The following is a 26,708-nucleotide window of genomic DNA, read 5'->3' as shown; positions in this document are numbered from 1 at the left end:
GTTAGAGGTCATAGTTTGAAGGTCTAAACAATCAGATTACATGCTGCAGCTACTGCTAGGATGTTCAATTTTCTGTTTCATAAATTGGTGACTTTATTTTAATGGTTCCATCTTACGAGAACATTGTTTTGGGGATTCATTAACAAGTTACTTTGTTCCATGGTTTTTCATCCTGTCGCCCTCTTTCCAAGAAGCTACCTAGAGCTCTAAGGTGGAGTTTCATAGGGAGCTCTGTGAAATTACTTAGAACATGTTCATTTGTGTGAGGATTGTTTGTGAGTCACAGTTCTGGTTTTTAACTTTGAAATCATACTTTTTTCTTTACCCAAAACATGGGCATTTACACAACCAAGGATGACAAAAACAAAAAACAAAACACCACAAATATTGCCACCTAGAGATGATAATTTATTGTTTTACCATGACCCAGAAGAGAAACAACATAAAGAGAATATTTATTACAAACCCCCACAATTTCCTTCCCCAACCTCACTACTCTAACATTTGTCAGACACCACCGGCCTCCTAAAATGGACCATTGACTATAAATTTTCTTTTGCTGCCATTTCTCATGATTGAAACTTTAGTCCACAATCAAGGTTTCAAATGATTATTTTCAATGGAGGAGGGGTTCCCTAGTTTCTAAAAAAACAAACCACTTCTCCTCTAAGATTCCATTATTTACTGAAAGAAGACTTTCTAGAAAAGTTAATGAGGATTTTAAATGAACGAATTTAATTTAAAATCATTTACTGAACATCTACCAAGCATCTGGACTCTTCAAAGACTAGTGAAATGAAAAGGCCAGGTTTTAACAGCAATAACTTAATTCTGCAGGCATACCAAGACAAGTAAGTTTCTTCTTTTGGTCTAATTTATTCTAGACTAAGAAACTAGAACTGACACAACAGGAAAGGGTTGTTTTATCCAGTCTACAGATAAACAAGACAATGCCTGAGTTAGCTCTCTATACAGATTTAGGCTTATCATGTTGACTTGGTTGTAATAATCTATATTTAACTAAAAGTTAATAAAAATACATATGTTCATTTTAAAATAATTGCTGATTTTGCTTGCATATCCCACCCTTTACGTCTAAACCCATACATTTTTAGAACAAGATTTTCCTGTATAATCACAGTGCGACTCCTCCCAGCCCACCCCCCTCACATATCTGCTTTTGTGTAAGAACCCCTGCCACCAGCAGAAGCATCTCTAACAAGCTTTGTCCTTGCTAGGGTAGACTAAAGCCTTCCTTCAACTGCTGAGTGGCTGAGGTGAGGGGGAAGGCAAGTGAGCACTGACCCAACACATCCCCAGCAGTTTCTCTTCTCTCCCTCCACCAGGCCTCCGCATTCTTCTTCTTCAGCTAGGAGCAGGGGGCTGCTACAACCCTCCTCCCCACTCCCTCCTAACACGCCTAACCTTGTTGGGAGACGAAATGACAGTGATTCGTGGCACCTGGAGCTGCCTAGTCCCTTTCCTGGACTAAAGGAACTTAAAACCCAAATCTGAAACTGGAATGAAATCCAAGTTTCAATACCACCTTTCACTCACTCACAGAGCTCATTCTTTATATCTTAAAACACTCAGCCTCACTGCTTAATGAGTGCTTGATGAAGGGAGAAAATTTAATTTTAAGACCAATTAACTTTGCTGATTACTATGTAATTTGGAGTCATGATGCTTTAGTAAATGGAGGTGAGAATCCCAAAGATTAAAAAAAAAAAAAAAGTGTTAAAATCACAGCAGACTACTGTTTAGAAGTCAACCTAATGCCCACTCTTTACCTTCCACTGATTTAGGATGAGAAAAACTTGAGGTTTGTGGTACCCACTATTAAACAGAACCAGACAATATGAAACTAACACGTGAAGACATTCTGTATTATGAGATGTCCAAAGTTTCCCCAAACTTTTGTTTGACCCGCAGAATTGGAGATGGCTTACCTCCCTATAACTTCAAGTTTGTTTTACAAAGCTTTGAAAAGTAAAACAGATAATTTCATTTTCAGATATAATAAAAAATTAATTTGAATAGCAAAATAAGTAACTGCTTTTAAACGTACAATATTGTGTCCATTCTAAAAACAAAAGCTAAATCTATGTTAGGAAAACTTTTCAAATAATGCTGTTTATTAAATTTTCCAGTAGTAGTTGAAATAAAAATCTATTCTAACTTCTATGAAAAGACCTATTTATGCCATTTAATTTCCTTTTTTCTGATTCTATATTTCACTTGGCAATCTGCAGACCTTCATTTGGTTTCCCAGATGGAGAACCCCAGCCCCCTTATCAATATTTCTGAGAGTTGCTCAGAGTGGAACACACAAAAATATGGCTCCCCTGGCAAGTATTGCTGTCACTGTTTGACTATGTTTTAACACTGTTACTCCATTCACACAATGAACCTTCCATGAGGATGGTAGGATGAACCTGGTTAGCTACTTGAGATGCGTACGTACATCAGGCTGACCAGACCCCGCAATAAAAGGTGATCAATTCTAGGATAAAAATTAGAAAAAAATTCTTTCACAGCTTTGAATCGTCACAAGCCCTCTCTCCTAATAATCATAAACCGGGGGAACTAATGGGAGCAGGGAAGGCATACAGGAGCACGGCCAAACAGAATATTGCAAAGTGCTTCTCAAGTCTTACCAGAAAAACTTCCTGCAATACCGGAAACTGGATGCATCTGTGCCTATTTGCCAGGAAAGAGCCATTTTGGTGTTTTCCTATCCCAAATTTTCTAAGCATTAAGATTTAAGAGTTAGTGAGGGAAGCAAGACTATGGTTTACAGAATCCAGTCAAGTTAAGTGGTCCCACTGGCCTTTCCAGTACACTCCCTCCTCTCGATTCATGGAGAAGACGCTCTTTCTCTCTGACAAGCTCCGAGAACCTATTCTCTTTGCTCGAGCTGGTGATCTGGCAGCTAAGAGGTCAACTTCCTGGCTTTGACAAGAACACTCTCAGGAAGCTGCAGATGTTTACAGGAATTGTTCCATTTGAGTGCCCCATGAACCAGTCTCTCCTAACGAATCTACTGACCTCCTCTCCTGATCTGATAAGCACCAAACTATGAAGGTTTTTTTCTCCTTTTCCCCCTCCTCAGTTCTGTGAACTGATTTTTTTGTCGATAACTACATCAACTTTTTCACTACTCACCCCAAAACTTTGCTCTCTTGAAGTGATGTGTTCTGTCAAATAGATTAGAATAAAATACACTGTTTACAGAGAACATACAGAGTAACAACAGGGACTGGAGGGACAAAACACTGACACTGACATTATGGTCATACAAAATGTACAGAAGTACCCAATAGTAACAACTTTTGTAAGAAGTTGTGCACTTTGCTATTTCTTTAGCATTTCTCCACATTTTTTATTTCTGTGGATCCTGTGGAGTAGAGATTGAGCTTCCTCTGCAGTGTTTCTGAAATTCATTACATGATTGGAACGTACTGATGGAATTCATTTTCTGTCCAAAGCAATGAGTGCTATCCATGAAAAGTTTTCCTCACATATAATATTAGTAGTCTATTTACAGCGTAAGCTTTCTGATGCTAAGGGCTGAGATGTGATTAAAGGCTTTGCCATATTTATCACATTCAAGAGGTTCCTCTCTGGAATGAATTCTCTGAGGTATGTAAGATGTGAATTATCTTACATACCAAACATGTCGTCCTCTCTGTACATGTTTAGCACAGTTTCACTTTTACGCCTTTAATAAAAAACTAAGTGCCTTACATACCAAGATGCCTCATACATCTGTATTCTCAGGCTTTAGCCTTGACTGCCAGGCTGGAGTAGAAACAAATACCCCACAACCCGAAAAATTTTACTTCTCTTCCTGGCAAGGTTAAGGTATATTTTTAAAAACCCTTCAAAAACTTCCATTAGGTCAACTAGCATGCTAACAGTTAACTGTAGAGTACTTAAACTGTTAACAGACTTCAGCCAGTCAAGAACTTTCGAATGACTATCTTGAGCACTAATCAGATGTAAGCCTTTTCGACTATGACCCAATTACACTTTACACTGAGCACCTGATAAAGGAATGCAATGCAAATGCTTTTAATAAACAGCTGTAGCCTGTTTTCTTCAGAAAACATATCTTCATATAGCTGGTTCAAGGCTGAAGATCTGAAGCAACCCCAGGGCTACCCCACGTAGTCAGTATACTGTCCCAGTAAAATGGGAATTAAATGTCGGGGCACAGGTTATATTTAACTTTCATTTAAAAAAAACAAACATGATGGCTGACTTATGTCAGCATGTAGCTGTGGCTGAAAAAAGGCCAATGTGGAACCCACCCAAGCTCTTTCCCTCTTAAGAACAGTCAGTGCTTTGATCAGTGTCTTGAGTTAAGGACCTCACTGCTTTCAGTTGCTTCGCGGCAGCCAAAGTCTTTGCTCAAAAGCGCCAGCAGTTTTTCCATGCAACCACTGCTGTGGCTCAGCTCACTCTTTGAAGAAAATCCTGAAAGCATTTTTTCTACCTTCACTTTACTATAAAGAGTTACTTATACTCTTGTGGAGTATCTCTTCTGTTTTTCTTAAATTGGATGGATAGAATCATTCTGGTCACCAGCTAACTTCCTTGAAGTCTTTCCAGGAAATACTGATGAAACTGCTTCGAAGCTAAAGAGAAGTTGTGGTTGGTCCAACTTGTAAAGACAGGCCAAAGAGTTACTGCTGTGCAGAACTGGAGTTTGGTCTGGAGCTGAGGCCAGCTGCCCCCACCTCAGTGGCTCCCCATAAAGCTATGCTGTCTCACGGGCTTGAGCAGTTGTTGAGCGAACAACAGATGAATGACAGTTTTAGCTCTGTTTCTTGAAAGAAAATCTCAAACTCTATGTGGGGTTCTCTCGTTATGGGGATAGTCCTCAGGTTTGTTCTTAGCAGATGTTTCTAAGTTCCTGCAGGGCTGTCCACAATCATTTGCATGCTCTCATGAGCAGAGTCACCTCTACCCAAGTTCCTGATGAAATACCTATGTAGCCCATGATACTTGGGTCTCCTGTATGTGTATGTGAAACCAGTCTCGGTCATGAAATTTTAGGCAGCCAATGGACAAGATCAAAGTTGCATAACCTCACCTCAGTCTTTAGTGATGAGAAACAGAAAAGACACTGAGGAGTATGACTATGATACAGCTAAACCACACCTTAGCATATTGGTGAACTTCACAGAGCAACAAACGTGTTTAATAATTGCCAGCTAACGATGCAAAAATACTTTTGCAACGTTTCTGGAAAGTGTGGGGAAAAAATGCTCCCTGCAACTTTCCTTTTTCTGAAAAGCAACAAAAATCACATCTTCTGAACTATATTATTTAAAGTTACAAATGATTCAGCAAGTGCCCAAATCATCATGTTGTTCAGCAGCCGACTGAAGAGAATTCTGGCTAAGATCTTTACCATAGAAAGATGTCAAGAAATGGCCTTAGTAAGCGTTCACATTTTTCTTCTTTAAGATCATGACAAGAGTCATTTCTGACATTCCATGGTATTTACTCATTGATCCATATTTAGAAAGAGTCTACGCAGGTGGCCAACCAGCGCCTTTCTTTGATATTTAGGACAAAAATAGCATCAGACCCTAGAGGATTAGCATGCCTCAGGCTCTGAAGGTCCTCTTCAAAAGCTGGGTCAGGCTACCCCATTTCAGGCACTCATGACTCACAGGACTTTATCATCAATGTAAAAGTCCTGTTAGAAGTCAGGCATAATGAGGGCCTCTCATGTGTTCAGCACTGTGTCCAGCGCTGCCAAGGATATAAATATATCCCCTTGATGATCGAAGCATCTCTTTTGGGGGGTGATGAAAACTTTCATACACAAAACAATGAAGGATTAGAAGACAGTACACAGTCAAGTGCCAACTCGTGGAGAAATGCATCTAGGAGTGCGATAGTGCTTTAGGGATTTCTAGAAGGGAGAGAAGTGTTTTGAATCACTGTTGCTATTTCAGTAGAATTTATCTCAGTGACGAGGACAGAACCATCTACGTGTTGCAGTCCTTTGGAACTGTAGACTGGTGCACATACCCTCTCTTTCAGGAAGAGATAGAAATCTTTGGTTTGATACTCATCAGCACAGTCCTTGATTTCTATAGCTTTGGTAGGCTACCAGTGATCATATATATAACTTATTGTATATATAACTAGTTTGAGCAGCATGCCCCAATGGAGTTTTTAACTGTCCCTCTTTTTTGCGAAATAAGGGACAGCAAGATGGTGGCCAACTAGGGCTTGTTTGCAGCAAGCAGCTTTTTGACCTCAGTATCATTTTCACAGAGCCAATCTTAATCTTTCAATTATACATTGTGGTTGCTGAGAGTCCAACAGTGCCTTAAAGGTATCTTCATTACTGAACAGCTTGACATTTTCCTGTGTGTGCTTTTATCCTGTGTGGAAATATCATGTGGATTATCCATGTGACTAGCTTTTCCCTGCAGGGGCTGTGTGGAAGAATGACATGCCCACGGACTACGAGAAGGCAGAACGCTGCTGATGTAACCACAAGGATCCTTACTGTGATTTTTAAAAACTCTGTTGAAGCTGTTTTTTTTTTCCCCCTCCACCGGCACATACCTCTGAAATAATTTTAGAAACAAAGGGGGGAAATGGCTTTTTGACAAATTCTCGCTTTACACACAGCTTTTCAGGAATGCTCCAAATGCATCGAGGGAGGCTGGGCTGTACTCGGAGGCTCTCTCTCGGGTATGGATTCTGTGATGCAGAGTGAGCGTCGAGCTCCGGGTGAAGGCCTTGCCACACTTAGTGCACTTATAGGGCTTTTCTCGGGTGTGAATTCTTCGATGCAAAATAAGGTATGAGTTTCGGTTGAAAGCTTTTCCACATTCGCTACATTCATAGGGTTTTTCTCCGGTGTGGATTCTCTGATGTTTAGTAAGGTCTGAGCTCTGGCTAAAGGCCTTCCCACACTCATTACATTCATAAGGTTTCTCTCCGGAGTGGATTCGCTGATGTAGAATGAGATTTGAGCTATGACTGAAGGCTTTGCCACACTCATTACATTCATGAGGTTTCTCTCCTGTGTGGATTCTCTGATGGAGGACAAGGTTTGAATTAAGACTGAAGGCTTTCCCACACTCACTACATTCATAGGGCTTTTCTCCAGTGTGGATTATTTTGTGGCGAATAAGGCTTGAACTCCTTGTGAAGCATTTACCACATTCATCACATCGATGAGACTTGGTTCCTGTCGGAACTTCTTCAGGGGTGTTAAAGTTTGAACTGAGGCTGAAGCTTCTTCCCAATCCTTTACCCTTCTCCCTTGGACCTCTCTCTCCGGTGGTGGGTTTTTTTTCCTTGACTGTAGCTGGCCCTGAATCTCTCTTTTCTTTTCCAGTTTTCTCCTCAGGGTTTCTCAGCTGCCTTTCTGCTATTCTGCCCTGCTGTTCACGTTTTTCTCCAAAATCTTTCTGGAATCTTCCCGTTGTCTCCCCACGTGATGCTGAGTCTTCTGTGATTTCAGCCTTTGAGGTTGACTCCTCTTTCTCATTCCTGTTTTCACAACCTGACACAATAAATAGAAAATACAAATAGCACCTTTTTCTTTTGAATATATAGGTTAATCAAGTGACGTTGTTTTTCAGGAAGCTTCTACATGCCTGCAAAATGACCTTACAATATTAATCGGAGATAAAATAGGAGAAAAATAAGGAGAAAAAATAGGGATAAGAAGGAGCAGAGCTGGGAAACGCAAGGGCAGGCCAACAGTGCAGAGGACAATCGAGGGAGCGTGCAGAGAGGACAGGAATGAACAGCCACGCTGGGGAACGAGCAGAGGGGACAGAACCAGTGAAGGAAGGAAGGGATGTGGAATTGAGGAACTCAAGAGATCACAATTCACAGTTCTACTGTTGGTCACCTGATAATCTGAAGGAACAAATATACATTTAAAAAATCATATTCCATTTCCAATGCAAGTATTCATGAATTTAAAAAAAAAGAATGCACAGATCTTTCCTAGAAAATGGTAAATTGTATTAGCAGAAAGAAAGGAACATAGTTAATAAGGGAAAAGAGAATACTCCTCCAATTCTGTGAGATTTTTATCAACAAGGTGATGGTTATTGGGCAAAACAAGGAGCTCTGAACTTGGCAGTGACGATGACCTTCAGACACAGGAAATCGTTTCTCTCCACCAGGGAGGACGGCACCGAGCCGACAGTGTTCAACTAACAGAGATGAAGGTTAAGAAGCTGGTTGGGGCATCAGTAAACATAATTAAAACCTTCAGACAGACAACTGAGAATAGTCGAGAACAGAAAAGAAACTGAAAATAATGCCGGAGATAGCCCGTGGAGATAATATAAGAAAACAAAATTTTACAAATGCAGAGCTGATCCTCTCACTTCAGTAATCAGCATATTAAACACTGGAATATATTTTTATTGTAGACTGCTATATTCTGTGTGTCACTTTGTTTTTTAAGTAGAGACTGAAAACTGTTCAATAAACATACAACTACTTTATATATGTTTACGTTTGTCTAGGAAAGAAACCAAAATATCCCAACTCTACTTTTTATTTACTTGGCCTTAAGAAACCTTTCTAAGCAGGTCTGCACTATCCCCAACAGGCCCAGAATGCAGCCACTGCAGGAGCTGAGGAACATCTAACCCCTGACTTGAGGGATGAAATCACCATAAATACTGAACCAATTGTAAGGAAGAGGAAAACAGTCCACTTCTTTCGAATTCCAAGCCAAGGTCTTGGACTATCTGGATAATTCCCAGACTATTCCCAACATTCTTTTTTAAGTTATTACAGAGTAGGTAATACCCAGCTCATAAATACAGATCAGTTCTTCGGCTTAATTTTCATCTAGTCCAAAGAACAAGTACCAAAAGACCATAAACCGCAGGGGAGCAGTGCAGAATCCTCCCGGGTAATGGAGTGGGTGAAGAGATGAGGACTCAGAGCACAAGAGTATTTCAGATATCAAACAGCAAAAACTACCTAGAGGTAAAAAAATCTACCTGGAATCAGGGAGTCAAAATACCAGGCTTTTGGGGTTAAATGAACACAAATGTTCTAATTCTCTATCTGGTCTGAAGAACGGGCTCTAAATCCTTGTCAACACTCAACTGAACACATCAGAGACCCCACAACTAACAAAAAGAGAGGCAAAACAATCTTATCAGACAATAATCCTGCATCAGTCTTACCCTGGGAAAACACGTTCCCATAATTCTCCTGCCTGTTGTCCCTATTGAGATTCCTCCGAGCCAGGTTCTGACATCCCCATTCCTCCAGGATGAGGGACACGGCCATGTCCTCGATCTTCACCATTGCCTGAAATAATATGAGATCCCCACACTCAGTTCCCCCAAAGCTCAAGGACAATCCCATTGCCCAAACCTGGACTCAGGGACAGAGCTGACTGCAAACCTACAGGATGCTGGGAAAGAAAATGTGACCATGCCAAACTCTGGTGCATGGAGCGGGGAGTGGGGCTACTCTGTGGGCAGGGGCATCAAGAGTGAGTGTCTTGGGTGCAGACTGCTAAAAGAGCTCCAGAAGAGAGGCAGATAGGACTCAGGACTCAGAGGCAGAGGGACTCAGGAGGGCAGAGGGGCCCACAGCTCACCTGGGAATCTGCCGTGAATAATGCAGATGCCATCGCCTGGTCTCTGGGACTCCCCTCATGATGAGGGGCAGGAACGTGGGCGGCAGGGAGAGCTGAGGGGGGAGAAAGGAGCTGTGAGTAAAACCAGCTCTGCTCTGGGCCCCTCAAAAGAAGAGCCCAGGGCACCCTCTTTCCTGAATCAGCGTGTTTGATACTCAATGTTTAACTACAGAATAGATAACTATGGAGAATATAAAAAAGAAAAACCATGACCTCTATTTTCCTAAGACTTCTAGTCTTAAGCAAGAGTCACAAGGAATCATAAAACGGTCCTGAAAATCACCTGGTCCAACCCCTTTATTTTAAAAAAGGGGAAACTGAGGACCCAAGAGGGTAAATGACTTGTCTGATGTCACACAGTTAAGAACAGCAGGGCCAGAACCAGAACCCAGGTTCCTATTCTCAGCTATAAAAGTGGGTAACATTTAGCCCATGATTCAAGTCTGGCTCATAATTTAATTTTCTCCAGTCTAAGGAACAGTGCCAGGACATCAGAATCCCATTTAGTTGTGAAAAACACAACACAGCTTTAAGAATCTTTAGTCGTAATATCTTGAAACACAGGGTAGGAAGGGGATCCTCTTACTTCTGGCTAAGTTTTTGCCATTTTTTTGTCCCTTGACTTTTCTCCCTTACTTAGCCACTGAGTTTTCTGATAAAATGTATACATGGTTCAAATGTTGATGAGACATTTACAAGTGAATAAAGGTCTGGACTGACACTCATCTAATAAAAGACATCTATAACATATGGTCACACCAACTGCAGTGTGTAAGAACAATTAGAAAAATTTTAAACTGAAAAATTAAAATCCTCCCTTGGCAAGTAATATTAGATTTGGAAATGTTACTGATAAACAGATAGTGTTACTGAGCTGCAGAGATATTAGAGAAGTGAATTTGAAACGGAATTACTAAACTTTGTAACTATTTCAGAACCTACAATAAGATAAGCTAAGCAAAATGTACAAAATGATCAAGTAACCAGCACTTTAACCTCCCAAGAGTTAGGAAACGCTCTGAAAGATGAAGAGCACAAAGAGGAAACGAAAAATAAGTGCATATGCCTCAATTTGTTGAAGAACTCTTTATTAAGTAAGAACTATATGTACCAGGGTCTCTGAAACTGTTATTCTGGCAACTTGAACCTCTAATCTGGCACTTGAAACCATGGATATTCTCCTCAATTTCTTGATTTGGCCCTTGTGGAGTGTGGAGAGACCTTGCAATCCCTAGAGGGACATAAATGGGACTGGGAGGACAGCAGTGGATTAACCATCACAGTGCGCTGGTTTACGTGGATTTCTCCAGCATATGGATGCTGGCTATCCTCCAGGACGTACCACAGGAGAACACCTCCTTAAGCTCTAATATTCCTACCGTAAATGTCATTACAAATAAAAACACTGCCTAAGGAATGTGCCTTTATCAACTCTTCTTGGACAAACCGTACTTTTAGTGTGTCATTGTTTTTTACTGATACTCTATGTACCTACTTTGATTTTAAAACTGGATATTGTTAAAATTCCCTCAAATGAAAAGAATTAAAACTGATTTTTAAAGATTTTATTTATTTATTTTTCCCCCCAAAGCCCCAGTAGATAGTTGTGTGTCATAGTTGCACATCCTTCTAGTTGCTGTATGTGGGACGCGGCCTCAGCATGGCCGGAGAAGCAGCGCGTCGGTGCGAGCCCGGGATCCGAACCCGGGTCGCCAGCAGTGGAGCGCGCTCACTTAACCACCAAGCCACGGGGCCGGCCCGAAACTGATTTTTATTTATGACCCTAAAATGATTTTTTTCCTCATGTTCCTTAATCAAAAACAAAACATTCTTTTCATTGTTTGAAATTTTTGAAAGAAACCTAAAAGAAGAGTGATGTTATATAATATTTTTATACATCTTAAATAAAATGAATTTTAAAAATGATCCTTTTTAAGATAATTTGTGACATACTAGGGTGTTTCAAAACCCAGGCTGAAAATATATCATCTCTTTCCAGCATTTTCCTGTGACAAAAAATCTGCTAGACATCCAGAATGCTAACAATTCAATAAATAATGTAATGTCCACCCAAGTTCACTATGCACATTTCACTTACCTCCTTAGCAACATTATTTAACCCCTGAGATTGGTCTGTATATTTCCCCTCATATTTAGTAATGATGACAACGTAAAACGATAAAAACAAGCATGCTTCTTTATTACAGGCACTTAGCAACACAGAGAGGGCATTCCCATCCCAAACAGTCCGCTTCTTTTTTCCACGTGAAACCTTGCTTCTTACCTCGTGATTGTAAGAGGCGGGGTTTCCGAGATGAATGCTTGAAATGTGACTGGGTGGCCTCATGATGAAGGTCAAAGCTCGAGGACTCCTGTACAGGATCCAGAGGCACCATCCCCCTTGCGAGCATCTCAGGTCCATGAACTTGACCTGGGACCTGAGGAGAAACAGGTTGGGCTTATGGGTAAATCACCTTTTAACAGGAATTTAAACAAACAAAAAGACCGTTAAATATACCAGTGGATGCAGAGGGGAGAAGGCCAGAATACTTTTTAATATCCAAGCAGAGCTGGGAGAATAACCACCACAAAGTCCACGTGCTGCTCACACACAACAGTTCCACCTCTTCTTACCTGCTGTCCTGATAAGTCAAGCTCCAAATCTTCCAGAAGGGTCACGGCCTCCTCCCCACTATCAGGACGGTATTCCTGCAGCCAGACCTGGAGCTCCTTGGGCAGAATGGAAAGGAACTGCTCCAGCACCAGCAGCTCCAGGATCTGCTCCTTGGTGTTTATCTCTGGTCGTAGCCACTGATGACAAAGTTCCTTCAGTCGACTCAGAGCCTCTCGAGGCCCAAAAGTGTTCTGGTAACAGAAGTGCCTGAAACGTTGGCGGAATATCTCCGGGTCGGGAGGAGGAGTCTCCTGCAGGCTGGAATCCTGCCCCCACATGTGGTCCTCCTCATCTTCCTCTTCCACCTTCACTATGACAATCCCATCCTTCTCCTGGGCAGCCTGGGGGGAGAGACCCGTGGCTTCCCTTGATTCAGCAGTCATCATTCAGGCTCGGGGAACTGATTTGATCCAAACTGTGCTCTCCCTTCTGTCCTAGAAGATGTTTTCTATCCGTTTCTGTACTATTCCTGAAGATTGAAAAAAGTTATTAGTACATTTATGAAAAGTGACCTGTGCTGCTAACACTTCACACAAGGCTACACATCAAGGCACTAAGAATGCCTCTGAACAGTAAAGGGAAAAAAAAACCCCCCTGGGGGCTGGCCCGGTGGCATAGCGGTTAAGTGCGAGCACTTGGCTTCAGCGGCCCGAGGGTTCGCAGGTTTGGATCCCGGGCGCGGACCGAGGTACTGCTTGCCAAGCCATGCTGTGGCGGCGTCCCATATAAAGCAGAGGAAGATGGGCATGGGTGTGGGCCAATCTTCCTCGGCAAAAAGAGGAGGATCGGCATTAGATGTTAGCTCAGGGCTGATCTTCCTCACAAAAACAAAATAAAACAAACCCTCCAGAGCTGCACTGTTTTCACTGTCACTTTGTATATTAAGATTTGCAAACAGAAGCCTCCAACAGGCGAATTCCACCCTCAGGGTGTTTGCCTGAGTCCGAGCACCTTACCTCCAGGAGGACAGCAGGTCATGATATCACGCATTTACAGTGCCTAGCCCAGGGAGAGCTGAAGGTCAGCAGGGTGCCAGGTACCAGTACATGCACCATCTTATCTCCTCCCACAACAACCCTAGCAGGTGGGCACAACTGCTAGTACCATTTTACAGATGACACGACTGAGGCTTAGATAATTTAATTTCCTCAGTAGCAGGTGGCTACCTATCTAGCGGAGTCAACATCCAAGCCAAATTTGAAGCCCTGGACTTGCTAATCTACCATCTATCTATTTCCATTATTTCTAAAGGTGCCTTAGGCAGTCGAAAGCTGTGGTCTTCAAAGGACAAGATGATCCACTTTGGATACAGAAAGAAAATGTCAGAATACCCACTTATATTTTAAAAGTGGGAAAAATTAAGCCATATTTAATGTACAAATTCACACTGACAGTATCACTTGGTCTAAATGTTGAACTGTCTCATGTCACACAGGGTATACGTTACATCCCAAGGGAAGAGTGGGAGACCTCCTTCCCTCCGTACAGAGGGGCCCTCATTCACTTGTTCACTTCTAGGTATTGTGACGTTTCCCAGTTTATCTGAGACTAGTTAGGGCGAATAATGGATTATTTTATCCAGCCTTAACTAATCACCTTCATAAAAGAGACAAGCATGGGGGTTGGGTGAAATGGGTGAAGGGGGTCAAATGATACAAACTTCCAGTTATAAAATAAATAAGCTGTGGGGATGTAATGTACAGCATGGTGACTACAGTTAATAATACTGTATTGAATACTTGAAAGTTGCTAAAAGAGTAGATCTTAAAAGTTCTCATCACAAGAAAAAAAATGTGTTAACTATGGCGATGGATATTGACTCTCTGTGGTGATCATTTTGCAATATATACAAATATTGAATCATTATGTGTATCCCTGAAACTAATATAATGTTATGTCAATTGTATCTCAAAAAAAAAAAAGAGACAAGCAGCTTTAAAGATTCTTGCACAGAAACAATTAGAGCAAATACCAATGATGTAAGTGCACTGAACAAGAAACTGATACAGCTGAAGCTTCTATCTAGAGTAAGGTTCTACTTCGCCAGATTAGCAAGTAAAAACCAATGTTGATCTAAATCAAACAAGAAGTCAACCAATAAATAAGAAAGTAGCTCCTTTAAAAAAAAAGTGTGAGGAAAGACTATTACGAGAATAGATGTATGCTGGGAGACATTTCCACTGTTATGTAATTTTGACTGCCAAAACATGATACTAAGTAGCCTGGAAAAATCCTTATTATCTACACATTTAAAAAACTTGGAAACACTTTCTCATCTGTTCAAAAATAAAAATCTTCCAAATGAAGAATTTTAGTGGGTCTTAAGCCTGTTTGTTAAAAATATAAAACACCTTTTGGTTAATTTGTAAGAACAGGTGATTTAAGGGCATGGAAAATGGAAATGTACTAGCTGAATTTCAACAGCAACAAAAATTTAGCACGGCTGGTGGACAGGACCAATCATGTCACTAAGCAGAGTCGACAATGCGTTTCTTCCATCTGAACTGACAAACCTTTGTGAAGTATCTTTTTCACCTCTACAGCCATCAAAATCAAGCATCAGATTTAAGTTTGAGAGACAGAGTATTACAGTGAGTTAAGCCAAGAGTTTTAGACCAGCAAAGCATTTTTAATTACATGGCTCTCACTAAAATATTATTAGCAATTTTGGTGAAAAAGGAATCATGTACATTTAAAGCACAAAAATTATTTTTAAATAGCACAATTCAATGTATCTTTTGTTTTATTATACAAAATATTGGTGTCAATGCAAACAATCAATAATCAATATATAAATTAAAATTGGGCTGAGTTTATTATATGAGGCAGTGTGAGAAATGTATAGCCTGGGAGAAGCAACCTTCACCAGGGAAGGAAGCACTGAGAAGCAGCGGAGTGTACACAGCGGTTATATGCCCTCTTGGAACAAGGAACATACATCAAGTATGACAGGAATATCTCTTTTTACTACAGTCACAAGATGTTTTGCTAGCATAACACGTGGATCAGCAGGTCAGTGGTCACAAGATGTACACAGTAGGTCAGTTTGACCCTTAGTTTTTGGGAAGAAATGCCTATCTCTAAAGAAATGCTGATACAGGGGCAGGCATTCATCCCTATCTTTAAAGGCATCACTCTTTGCTTTGGGATATGGTAAATGTTTAAAGCAGATGTACAATGCAGGCTGGACAGGCCACACCAGGCCATTCTGAAAAACAAGGTCAGGCCGAATTAGTTTTAAACCAAATGGCTTCCTCACATACCTCAATATATTAACTTTTAAAAATTGCTTTTCATTTATTCATCATTGGTGTAATAGTATACATAATTTTTTTTGTGAGGAAGATCGGACCTGAGCTAACATCTGTGCCCATCTTGCTCTATTTTGTACATGGGATGCTGCCACATCATGGCTTGATGAGTGGTGCGTAGGTTCATACCTGGGATACGAACCTGTGAACCCCGAGCCGCCCAAGTGGAGGGCACGAACTTAACTGCTATGCCACCGGGCTGGCCCCTATATTTGTGTAATTTCTATAAATAGTTTTTACTGATAGGAATGTGACCAAAAAAAGTTTGGAGATGACTATTTTAATTACAAAAAATATGATTTTAATCTGAGATTTATCACAGGATGAGTTGTCCTATCTCCTTTTTTTGTCCTTAATGAAAAACAGAAATCCTTATTAAAATAGTAGTCTATAATTACAATAAAGAACATTACATTCAAAAACAGTTTCTACATAAATGTAAAGAGAATGTGAGAATTAAGCAATTTCTCTAATGATTTTAAACTGCAAAAGTCCTATTGCAAACCATCGTCTAGCCATTCCTGTTGATTCCCTCAGACCTGTTTTGCAGCCCACCCTCCTTGCTGCGGTAAATATATTTTGTTTTTCAATTTCAGAGCAGCTTTACCTGTAAAGTCCTGACAGCTACAATTATTCAATTTCCTAAACACTTCTGCATATTCACAATATGCAAGGTGTCCTGCTAGACTGAGGGGAATAAAAAGATGAGAAGCATGATTCCTATTTTTACACAAATAATGATAGTACAGAGCAGAATGTGCCAACTGTTCTAAGGTTTCAACAGGAGTGCAAGAGGAGCCTGGAGAATAACTGACCGCGTTGACAAGAGAGCTCCAGGAAGAGGACCCCCGGGAGCTGGGGCATCGAACAGCCAGGACTTCTGTAGGAAGAGGCAGCGAGTTTGCCTAGTTTTTCCCAACTGGAAGCAAAATAACACCTATAAGCCTTAGTTTCTTTCATTTCATTCTGAAAAGTCAAAAGAAAGATGATCTCCTCCTGCTATGCCTCCCACAACTATTTTCCACCACCTGAATTCAGGCTCCATATCTCCTGCCTAGACTAGTGCATAGTCCCATATCGTTTCTCTAGCTTCAATTTCTCCCTGTTCTAATACGTACAAGATACCTAGGTCATGGCAGTATTGCCAAAGTATGCTCCTGGCCATTCCCTCCTTCCTCTCAATCCCTGTCAATGAAGCCTCAGTATCTACCAATTTAGCATTCAGACAACATACCCCACTCTCCTTTTCCAGTCTTACCTCCCACTACTTTTCTTAGTAGTGAGCCCCTATATTTCAGCCTATCTGGCCCACTAATGTTCCCCAAGCAAAGGGTGTGATTTTTCATCTTCACCTCTTTGCTGTGAACAATCTCCCATCGTATCAACTCTATGGGCCAAATTTTTACTCACCCTTCAAGATGTATGTCTCCTGACATTCCAAATTAAATAAGGTATCTTCCTCCTTTGAAGGCCCTTAGTACTTTCTTTGTTCCACCTTATGGCATTTAACATTCTCCTTGTATTATCATTATTTGGGTTACAGTTCCTATCTCCACCTCCCAACTAAACTGTCAGCCCCTCAGGGACAAGGACTCTTGTCTTCTTTGTCATTATCTCCTGGAGAACCTGGCAGATTTTAACTCTGTTAAACTGAATAGAAGAAATAAGAACCACTCAAACTATCACAGCTCCCCCTGCCATCTTCTTATTGCCTTTAGTGGCCATTAGTGATCAGATACCCTACTAATATCTCAGTCACACAGGCTCAGAGTCGCACCTTCCTTGCCCCTCTCTCCTTACACGCTGTGAGTCTCCTAGCACCAGGGAGAAGTAATTCTTTGTTCATACATTTTCTACCTAGTTCCGTGAGGTCCAGCTTCCTCCCTTTGGTTCCCTGCCTTCATTTTCTTCCCCCCCACCTCCCCACAATTCGCCTCCTACTTTACTCTCAGATTATTCTTCCTAAAACTCTATAGCCTTGCAGTCAACACACTCCAGTACCTGGTCCCAGTTTCCCCTCAAGCTTCAGTTCCCAGCAATTTCTCCCCCTCGCCCACATGAAGCTTCTCCATTCAGCAAAATGAGTCTACTCAGTGTTTCCTAAATTTTCCTGTGTTTCAATTGCCACCCTTTCCTCACATCATACTCAGTGCCTGGGATTTCCTTCCCAATCTTCTCGGTCTTTTCAAATCCTACTTATCTTTCAGAGCTAAGCTAAAATGCCACTTGCCTCTCCTCACTGTTCAAGAAGCCTCTAGTAGGCATAATAGTAAGGGCCAACGTTTACTGAGTGCTTTCTGTGTACCAAGTATCATATCAACCAATTCACAAAACAATCTTAGGAAGTAGGTACAACTATCATCTCACTTTATAATGACAAAACTAAGGTTTACTGACATTAAATAACATACCCAAGGTCACACAGCAATTAAATGGCAGAGCCAGGATTTGAAATTAGGTCTGTGGGACTCCTTGGTGCAACTTCTAACTATCATACCAAATTCACTCTGTCCCAACATGTGGGGTAAGGAAAGGCTTCTGTGTACATGCACCTTCTTTCTGAGAGGAAGGCCTATGAAGGATGACCACTCAGGAATGGGCCTCACCTGCCATCCACTGTTTTCACTAGAGAGCTGTGTGACTAATGAAGCACAGCAGGAGATGCAAGAGAGAATCATCCAAAATCTAAGCAAGGGGACTTTCAAACCGGATAACTGAGCAGAACTACTGCAGTAACTAGCCTAGCATCAGAAAGCTCTATTTTTATGAAAATTCTTTCCAGTCTCAGCTACAGTAAGGAGAATAAAGGAATCTTGATTTGTGCCCACACCTAGGCCAGAGTTTCAAAGAGCAGAATACTCCTTGGGTCAGTGGGACTCAATAGGAAGAGACTCTGAGAAGTGAGACCCAAAGGGACAGAAATGAGGGCATGGGCACATTCCCTCCTCTTTCAATTGCGACAGGTCCTCTCCCCCACCTCCCAACATGTCTCTGCTCCTACTCTGGACAAAAGAAAAGTCACAACAGCAGTGGAAGGGCTGGGTTTTATTTTAGGTCTCCCAGAGGATGAGCAAACAATCTTTTTTCCTGTCTCTAAACTCCCGGCCCTAATGGTCTCTCCCTAGCATTTGATATGGAAGTTCTTACCATGTTTCTTTCCCTGTAATTTAATTTTTCACGCTGTCCCCCTCAACTGGACTATTGCTAAGGGTATAAGAGTCTTTGTACCTCTTACACCACTTAGTATGATTCCTTGCCAAGTATCAGTTTTTAGAAAATATTTGACTGAATTTACAATGTTACTATTTTTTGCCTATTCATACAGAATTCACTGTTGCCCTCAAATTAGCCCCAGAGGCTATCACTTAGCAGCCCACCACTAATCAGCTGACAATTTTAGGCGAGTTCGTCTCTCTGTGCACATTTCCTAATCTGCACAACGGGGATGAAAAACAGTATTTGCCTTACAGTGTTGTTGTGAGGATTAAATAAGTTAACATATATAAAGCACTTAAAACAGCATCTGGGTTTAGCAGGCACTAGAAAAGTGTTTTAATTTTTTTGATAAACTTAAGAGATGCAACTGTATTTTCGAATTTTCAGCCTGCTTAAAAGATTAAGCAATGGAAGAAACCCTATAACAGTGACAGCAGCACAGCTTGGAACACCTGAATTCTAGTCTCCCGCAAACAAGTTTCACACCCCTCAGTGAGTTATCTAACCTCTCGGGCACTCAGTATCCTCACCTGTCAAGTGTGCATGTCAGGGGAGTAGAAAACTACCTCAGGGGTCCCTCTGAGCTGAAAACCACTCCGACACACTATCCCATATAGATAAGATTACCCCCAGCAACCGGTTCTCATCAAGAATACATACAAACAATTTTCTTACAAAAATGGCTTGGAGTTACAAGCTCAATATATTCCAAAGGCCATTTTCTAAACAGGCCAGTATATTTTTCCAGGGTGTAGTCTTAAAAGTTTAAACAAAGTACCCCCCTCCCATTTTTGAATAGAGCTATAAAATGTTTTAAAATATGAAAAAACTACGTTTAAAAGACAGCTAGCTACCCAAGAATATTGACACTATCTCAGAACGAAAAGGTAATATTTAACATAACACTCATTTGTATTTAGATGCAATATAAAGTTAGAAAAAATTTAAACGCTTACATCAAGCAGAGAATCAGCAAAAGACTATACTATTAAGTAGTTAGCCTCCCTGTTTGTATTGTAAGATGGGTGAAAACTGCTTGAAATAATGAACAAGAATCTTGCATAGTAATTCAGAGACGATACGAACTTGGAGAAACATTGAGGCAAATTATCATTATGGTTCCCTATGTAATAAAGCTATTTCTCCACATTTGGCCAGTATATATAGTAACAGTGCTTTGTTCATCTGGTTACAATGAATTCTCCACAATTCAATTCAACAAGTTATTTATTGACCACCTCCAATCCGCCTAGCACTGGCCTGTACAATAAATGCTTTCTTTGGTCCCAGGCCATGTAACAGCCACTCTCTATAATGAAAGTATCTTATTGTGTACCGGAGGCGCTGCAGGAAGCGGAGGGGAGTGGGGCAGTGTCAGGCTAAACGATAGCTGAATTTTTCAGTTACACTGACCAAATCAAATAATTTCAAAGTTGGAAGGGTCTTTTGAGAAAATCTAGCCAATTTTATTGATGACAAAATTGAGAGTTGGCAGTGTCTTCTCTCATCCAAGGTCACCCAGTTAATCAGTCTCCCAACAGCCCGTGCAATTTCCACAAATCCCCTTCACTCTTCACCCACTCCAAGTCAAGCAGAGTAACTACCCAAAACTGAAAAATCCACCTAATCTTCCGGACAGCTCATCTTTAAAAAGCTGCCAAAATAGTCCATTTCGCTGAAAGAGAGAGTGGGATGTATATAATCTCTACTAGATCTGAATCATTTCTTTATCCACTGACTCGGCTTCAAAGACTCTTTAATCACCGCTCGGGAGTGGGGGCGGGGTGAGGAGAAGCAGGTGATCTGCAAACACGTATGCGGCACTTCAATACGTGTCCATAGCTCGGCCTTCCGCATTTTTCACCTTGAGGGCCTGGAGGACCCCGAAAAAAAAATCTCTCACTGGAGTCAAAGCAAATGGCGACTTAGGGAGACCGGAAAAATCAGACAGGGGTCGCTTCGCTCGCGAGTCTCTGAAACGTCAAACGACGATGACGACACTGCGGGCGAGAGGCCCGGAAGGGGCCGTGGACTGCTTCTCCCCAGGTCTCCGAGCTCCCCTGGACACTAAGCCCTCGCCCCCTCCCGCCCGGGACCCGGGGGTAGGGCGGGGACGTCCCCCCGGGGGACTGCGCTCCTCACGGCCGGGCCTGGGGAGGAGACAGGGGCACGGGCTCTCTTCACACTCCGCCCGGGAGGCCTGCAGGGGACCCCGGGCCGCAGCTGCAGAGCCCACCCTCACGCACACACCCCTGCGGCCCCGCCCGCCCTCCCCAGAGGCCGGCCCCAAGTCTCACCGTGAGCCCCGGGAGCGGCCTGGGGGCGCTGGGCGAGAAAGGGGAGCTGACTCTGGGGCTCAGGCCGGCCGAAGGGCGCTGCACACGGACCTAGGCCCTCCCGACGCCTCGACACAGACAATGAGTCACAAAGGCCGGAAGTGTGTCAGCACCTCGCCTTCCGGGACTGCGCGGCGCTTCCGGGTCCCCTCTAGGAGCGCGGGAGGATTTTGCATCTCGGTTCCCGAATCGCTGGGCCCTGCCCTCGAGCGGTCAAGCCTTCAGCTTTGAGGTTCCCGCCCTCGGCTTGTGCACCCCAAGTTAATGCCGGGGACGGATGAGAAGGGGGGTCAGGGTTTACGAGATACAAACAGACTGTCCAGCTCAGACGCCAGTCTGTACGATGATTCGATTTCTCCTGTCTTTTCCATCTCGGGCAGTCCTTGTAGTAATTATCGTTGTCATCAAGCAATAATAATACGTAGTAATTGTATGTCTGTGGCGGAGGAACTGAAACAAGGTTGTAGACAGAGGAAGATCAAAGTGAAGCCAGGGGTGGCTAGTTTCACAAAACTGCCATGGTAGCTTCTCTCCGGCCCTGGAGATGTCTGCCAATTGAGAGGGTGGTATTTTCAAATACTTGGCCTGTGGACAAAGGAAGTCTTTCCACAACCAAGTTAGTTATAAGGTTCTGTGTTTTGCTCATGTGGCATATGCTATTATAGCAGTTGAAAGGAGTTTTCAGAGTAATAATAGACACTTTCGCCTTCAAGGTGCTTTCACAACCTACAACAATTATGGCCTTCACCTTTACCTGGCAAGGTAAGGCAGAAATAATGCTCCACCTGCAAGGGTGACCACTACCTTTAATGGTTGTGACTTTGCTCTATGTTTCAAGACAAGTTCATGGGAGAGACTGAACTTAGGAGCTTGGTTGCATGACTCCTATTGCTTGGGGGAGATTACTTTTTAAAAAATACTTGAAAACCAAAAATCAATTACAGTATTGTTAAATGCAAATTGCCAAATGGAGAAAAACAATCACCTGTAATTCCCTCCACCCTAACCCGAGTATGATAGCTTTAATTTATCCTCTTCCTGTTTTCATATGTATGTTTTATATTTTTTATTTATTGTATCATAGTTCAAAACTATGGTTGTATTGGATAGGTGGCTGGTATGCTTGAAGTACCTGCCACATTCATACTGTGTGACCAGTTTTTGGACCAGAGCTGATTGGATCACGTTTGGGCACCTGATGGAAGCACAGCATATATATACGCTGTCTAGTGGAGCTATGGAGGCGGCCTGGCCTGAGAGCTCTGACTAACAGAACAGCAGGGAACTAAGGCAATTAGATCCCCTTCTTGGGGAGTTTAAATGTGAGGCACACAGAAAACTGGAGGCCAGCAGAAATCAGTAAGCAGAAGCCATTAGGTGATAGAAGCTAAGAACCCGTGGAAGTCATGAGTAAGCAGAGGCTTGAGTAGAGAGAGAAACAAAGCAAGCTCTAGAAACAAAGACAGAGAGGGGCTGGTGCACTGTATGGCAGAGCTCACAGAAGGGAGCCCAGCCACTCGGTACTGAGGGCCCACAGCACAAAGAAGCGACAGCCTGAACAACCTCCGGGCCCCCACCTTTTCTTCTCTGCAATGCTTGACTTTGCTGCGCCCTGTCTCCCTACTTCCCCACGCGTCCTTACAATAAATCCCTTGCCAATGAAAGAGTCTAACTTTGTTCTTTGCCACCTGGAAAAGCCCAATGTAACTGATGCGAAATAATGTGTACTACTTAAAAACGCTTAATATCATATCATTAACATTTTAAATATTGCTAGATAGAATGGATAATTATTTTAATAGAGTATAATAGTCCATGGAGCAGCTGATCCATTAATTATTTAATAATTCCTCTATTTCTAGACATGTAGAATACTTTCAAAGTTTGGCTAGTTTAAGAAATATCTAAATGAAGGTTTTTGTGCAAACATCTTTTGGATTATTTAATGAGGACAGATTCTGACAAGTGGGTTTACTGAGTTAACAGGTATGAACTTTAAAAAATATATGTTACTATATTTCTTCCCCAAAGAGGTTTAATTCTTATCTTCTTCCTGCAGCAAAGTTACTTACACCAGAAGGGTGGCAAATGTCCTTCTATTGACCTTGCTTAATTTATTGGATCACATCAGAGTTATGGCAGAATTTACTTATTTTTTCGTAGTCATTTATCACTTATTATCTATCAGGGATTATGCTTGATTTTGGAGGATACAAAAGTGACTTTGCACTGCTCTTCAAGAAGTTTACAGTCTGCTAGGGGACATTAGACCAATGCGTGGGTCACCAAAATACAAAGTGAAATGATGCATATATATGGAGCCACATAAATGCACTTCTCTGGCCTGGTTGCAGGTTTCCCAGATGAGAATTAAGAGTTCTGTGAAGCTCTCTTCTGAAGGTTACTCTCTGATAGTAGAAAAGGGTGTTGTGGGGCCGGCCCTGTGGCTTAGCGGTTACGTGCGCGCGCTCCGCTGCTGGTGGCCTGGGGTTCGGATCCCAGGCGTGCACCGATGCACTGCTTGTCCAGCCATGCTGAGGCGGCGTCCCGCATACAGCAACTAGCAGGATGTGCAACTACAACATACAACTATCTACTGGGGCTTTGGGGAGAAAAAGGGAAAAAAAGGAGGAAGATTGGCAATAGATGTTAGCTCAGGGCCGGTCTTCCTCAGCAAAAAGAGGATTGGCATGGATGTTAGCTCAGGACTGATCTTCCTCACAAAAAAAAAAAAAAAGAAAAGTAAAGGGGGTTGCCTCAAGCCTACTCCAAGGTCAGCTGTGTTGTAGCTTCTCCTCCTGCTGCCCCTAAGCACCACTGCTCGTGCTGTCTTCTCTGGGTCCCCTGGCTTGGAACAGTCTTCTTCTTCCATTTCTAGACCTATGAAAGCTCCATAACAAGATTGTTGTGCAAATAGATTTAATCCTCGGTTTCTGAATCAATGAGGAATATTATAACAGTGCAGACTGGAATCAATCTCAAGGTGAATATTCAACATTTTCAGCCATCTCAGCCATCAGGAATGTATCCTTGGCCAGCTCTCTAATGGTTAGCTCCCCTTGAAGCCCTCTGCTTCGTCCAGATCCTTCCTCACATCTCCTTTCTTCTAGGATCCTAAAAATCTTTTGGAGCTTTTATTCTATTGAGCGTTGATTTCTCTGTATGTATGTTAATCCGCCCACCCCCATCCCCAAATGCCCAGAAGGGCCAGGCAGCCAATGGCTGGGATAGATTTAATTGTTACCTGAGTGTGAAGTAGGACTGTGGGTAGCCGCCCATCTGTTGAGCACGTGCCCTAGCCAAGGGAGGCAGTCACTCTTCAGGCTGTTGTTGCCAAGCAGGATGTGGACTCAGAATGACCACATTTTTTCAAAGGAGAAAAGAGAAATGGGATTTTTAGATGAAATTTCTCAATTTTTAAATGGCACTCCTCAAACAAACAAGGGGCACACACGTAGGGCACGTACACAGGTACACTCCCTCTGAATTTGGGGCAGACAGGTTTGCAGGTAGCTGGGCATGTCCTGCTTCTTGTCTAAAAAGCCCCATGGCCAAGGGGCCTCCCCTTTCTTAAACAAGTTCCCTCAAGGGGTTTCCCTAAACAAAGAGCCACCTGCCCAGGAGGTGAATGTGCATCCTCCCCAACAATATGGAAGCACAGTTACCATTACTTCCCTTTCAAAAAATAGAGTCTTTTTCTTTGCATTGCATGAGGATATTGTTCATCCTGGAGGTGGGCCCACCAGGCCTTCAGTGAAGGATATTGAGAGATGTGGCTGGTTGTTTTTAATCCTGGCCTCATGGCTTTACACCAGAACCAACCTTCCCAACTTTTCGCGGCCATCAGCACCATGGGAAGGGGGACGACCATGAACAAACTCCCATAGAGTCTGCAAGCTGCCCACTGGCCCTGCTTTTGAGAAGGCTGGTGCTCCCCAGGAAAGGTGGATGCCTAGGGTGGGAGGAGACCACAGAAGGCACCCCAGGATGGATGGTCCAGACAGCAGAGGAAGCCCAAGAGTCTACACGAGGAGACCTCAGCCAGGTCCCAGCAAATCACTTCCTGAACTGTGTAACCTTACCCAATCACTTCATGTCTCCCAGCTGTAGTAGGTCACTTAAAAAATGAGCAGAATAATATCACAGTCCCCTTTCCACCATCCAGGACAAGATGAGTCAACACCTGTGAAAGCTTCTGATAAGTGCTACTCAAATACTGATTTGCACCATGGTAATATAGGTTTCACTGAGAAAAGCCTTCGAGAAGCACCTGTCAGGTGTGTGTGATGAGGGGAGGGGCGGAGACAGGTTGGTGGATAACAGGAAAACCTATCTCTTTCCCAGAGATATGGAAAACATTTCCCAGAAACCATAAGGAATTAAGAAACCCAACTTGGAAGGCAAAAATACGTAAGCCATGATTTTTTTCTGCTATATCTGGTGGCTGCACATAGAAGGAAGCACAGTGCGTGATCTGCTTGATTCTTAGGGTCAGACTGGGGTTTAAATCTTTGCCTAAATACTAACTCACTGTGTGGGCCTGGGCAAGTTAGTTAACCTCTTTGAGGCTTTGTTTCTGTTATGGGTTGACTTGTGTCCTCCAAAAAAGGATATGTTTGAGTCCTGACCCACAGTTCCTCAGAATGTGACCTTATTTGGAGGTAGGGCCTTTACACAGGTAATCAAGTTAAAATGAGGTCATAGGGGTGGGCCCAAATCCAATACGACTGGGGTTCTTATAAGAAGAGGAAATTTGGACACACACGTGTACAGAGGGAAGACGATGTGAAGAGACACTGGGAGACGACTGCCATCTACGAGCCAAGGAGAGAGCCTGCAGAAAGAACCACCCCTGCCGACACCTTCCTCTTGGACTTCCAGCCTTCAGAACTATGACATAGTAAATTTCTATCATTGAAGCCCCCTTGTTTGTGGTACTTTGTGATGGCAGCCCTAGTAAATACAGTTCCTCAAACACAAGCTGGGGTCAGGAGGACCTGCCTCACAGGTGATTGTGAGGATAACATGGGTATAGATGGGGAGGAGGTACCATCTTGGTTCTGACCTGAACACTTTGGATTCAGAGAGAGGAAAAATGAATGATTAGTGAATATATAGAAATATATAAATCCATATACAAATATAAAATATAATACAAATAAGGAAGAAAATATGTATAGTTGCTACAGGTCTTCTTTCTTTTTTTAAAAAATTATTTTATTGAGGTCATATTGGTTTATAACACTGTGTAAATTTCCGATGTACATTATTATATTTTGGCTTCTGTATAGACTGCATTGTGTTAGCCACCAATAGTCTAGCTTTTATTCGTCACCATACATATGTGCCCCCTTACCCCTTTCACCCTCCCCCAGAGGGAAACTCTGGTAATCACCAATCTGTTCTCCTTATCTATGTGTTTGTTTGTTTATCTTCCACATATGAATGAAATCATACAGTGTTTGTCTTTCTCTGACTTATTTCTCTCAGCATAATATCCTTAAGGTGCA

At 42.4% G+C, this 26,708-nt stretch overlaps 1 protein-coding gene across 2 annotated transcripts; it reads right to left on the bottom strand.

Moving 5' to 3' along the window:
• Positions 1 to 387: 387 nt before the first annotated feature.
• On the bottom strand, positions 388 to 21,300 carry ZKSCAN1 (zinc finger with KRAB and SCAN domains 1). Of its 2 annotated transcripts, XM_014797085.2 has the most exons (6): positions 21,160 to 21,300; positions 12,296 to 12,804; positions 11,946 to 12,099; positions 9,623 to 9,714; positions 9,201 to 9,327; positions 388 to 7,543 (listed from the first exon to the last, which is right to left on the bottom strand). In XM_014797085.2, exons 2-6 carry the CDS (start codon positions 12,719 to 12,721, stop codon positions 6,651 to 6,653), a joined length of 1,692 nt encoding a protein of 563 aa, XP_014652571.1. In that variant the 5' UTR covers positions 12,722 to 12,804; positions 21,160 to 21,300; the 3' UTR covers positions 388 to 6,650. The 2 variants fall into 2 exon arrangements, with proteins under 2 accessions (XP_014652571.1, XP_014652572.1); XM_014797086.2 differs by lacking the exons at positions 9,201 to 9,327; positions 9,623 to 9,714.
• Positions 21,301 to 26,708: the final 5,408 nt, after the last annotated feature.

This window comes from Ceratotherium simum, chromosome 26 (assembly GCF_057802395.1).
Source record: "Ceratotherium simum simum isolate JZ-2026a chromosome 26, ASM5780239v1, whole genome shotgun sequence".
In the NCBI taxonomy this organism is placed as follows: domain Eukaryota; kingdom Metazoa; phylum Chordata; class Mammalia; order Perissodactyla; family Rhinocerotidae; genus Ceratotherium; species Ceratotherium simum.
This window is presented reverse-complemented; position numbering and strand designations above follow the sequence as displayed.

Excerpts from the sequence above, each read along its gene's own strand:
- ZKSCAN1 (XM_014797085.2), bottom strand. The coding sequence starts at position 12,721 with ATGATGACTGCTGAATCAAGGGAAGCCACGGGTCTCTCCCCCCAGGCT. Across the intron at positions 9,715-11,945 it reads CCGCCTCTTACAATCACGAG|CTCTCCCTGCCGCCCACGTT; the intron begins GTAAGAAGCAAG and ends CTCCCCCCTCAG. Across the intron at positions 9,328-9,622 it reads TATTCACGGCAGATTCCCAG|GCAATGGTGAAGATCGAGGA; the intron begins GTGAGCTGTGGG and ends ATATTATTTCAG.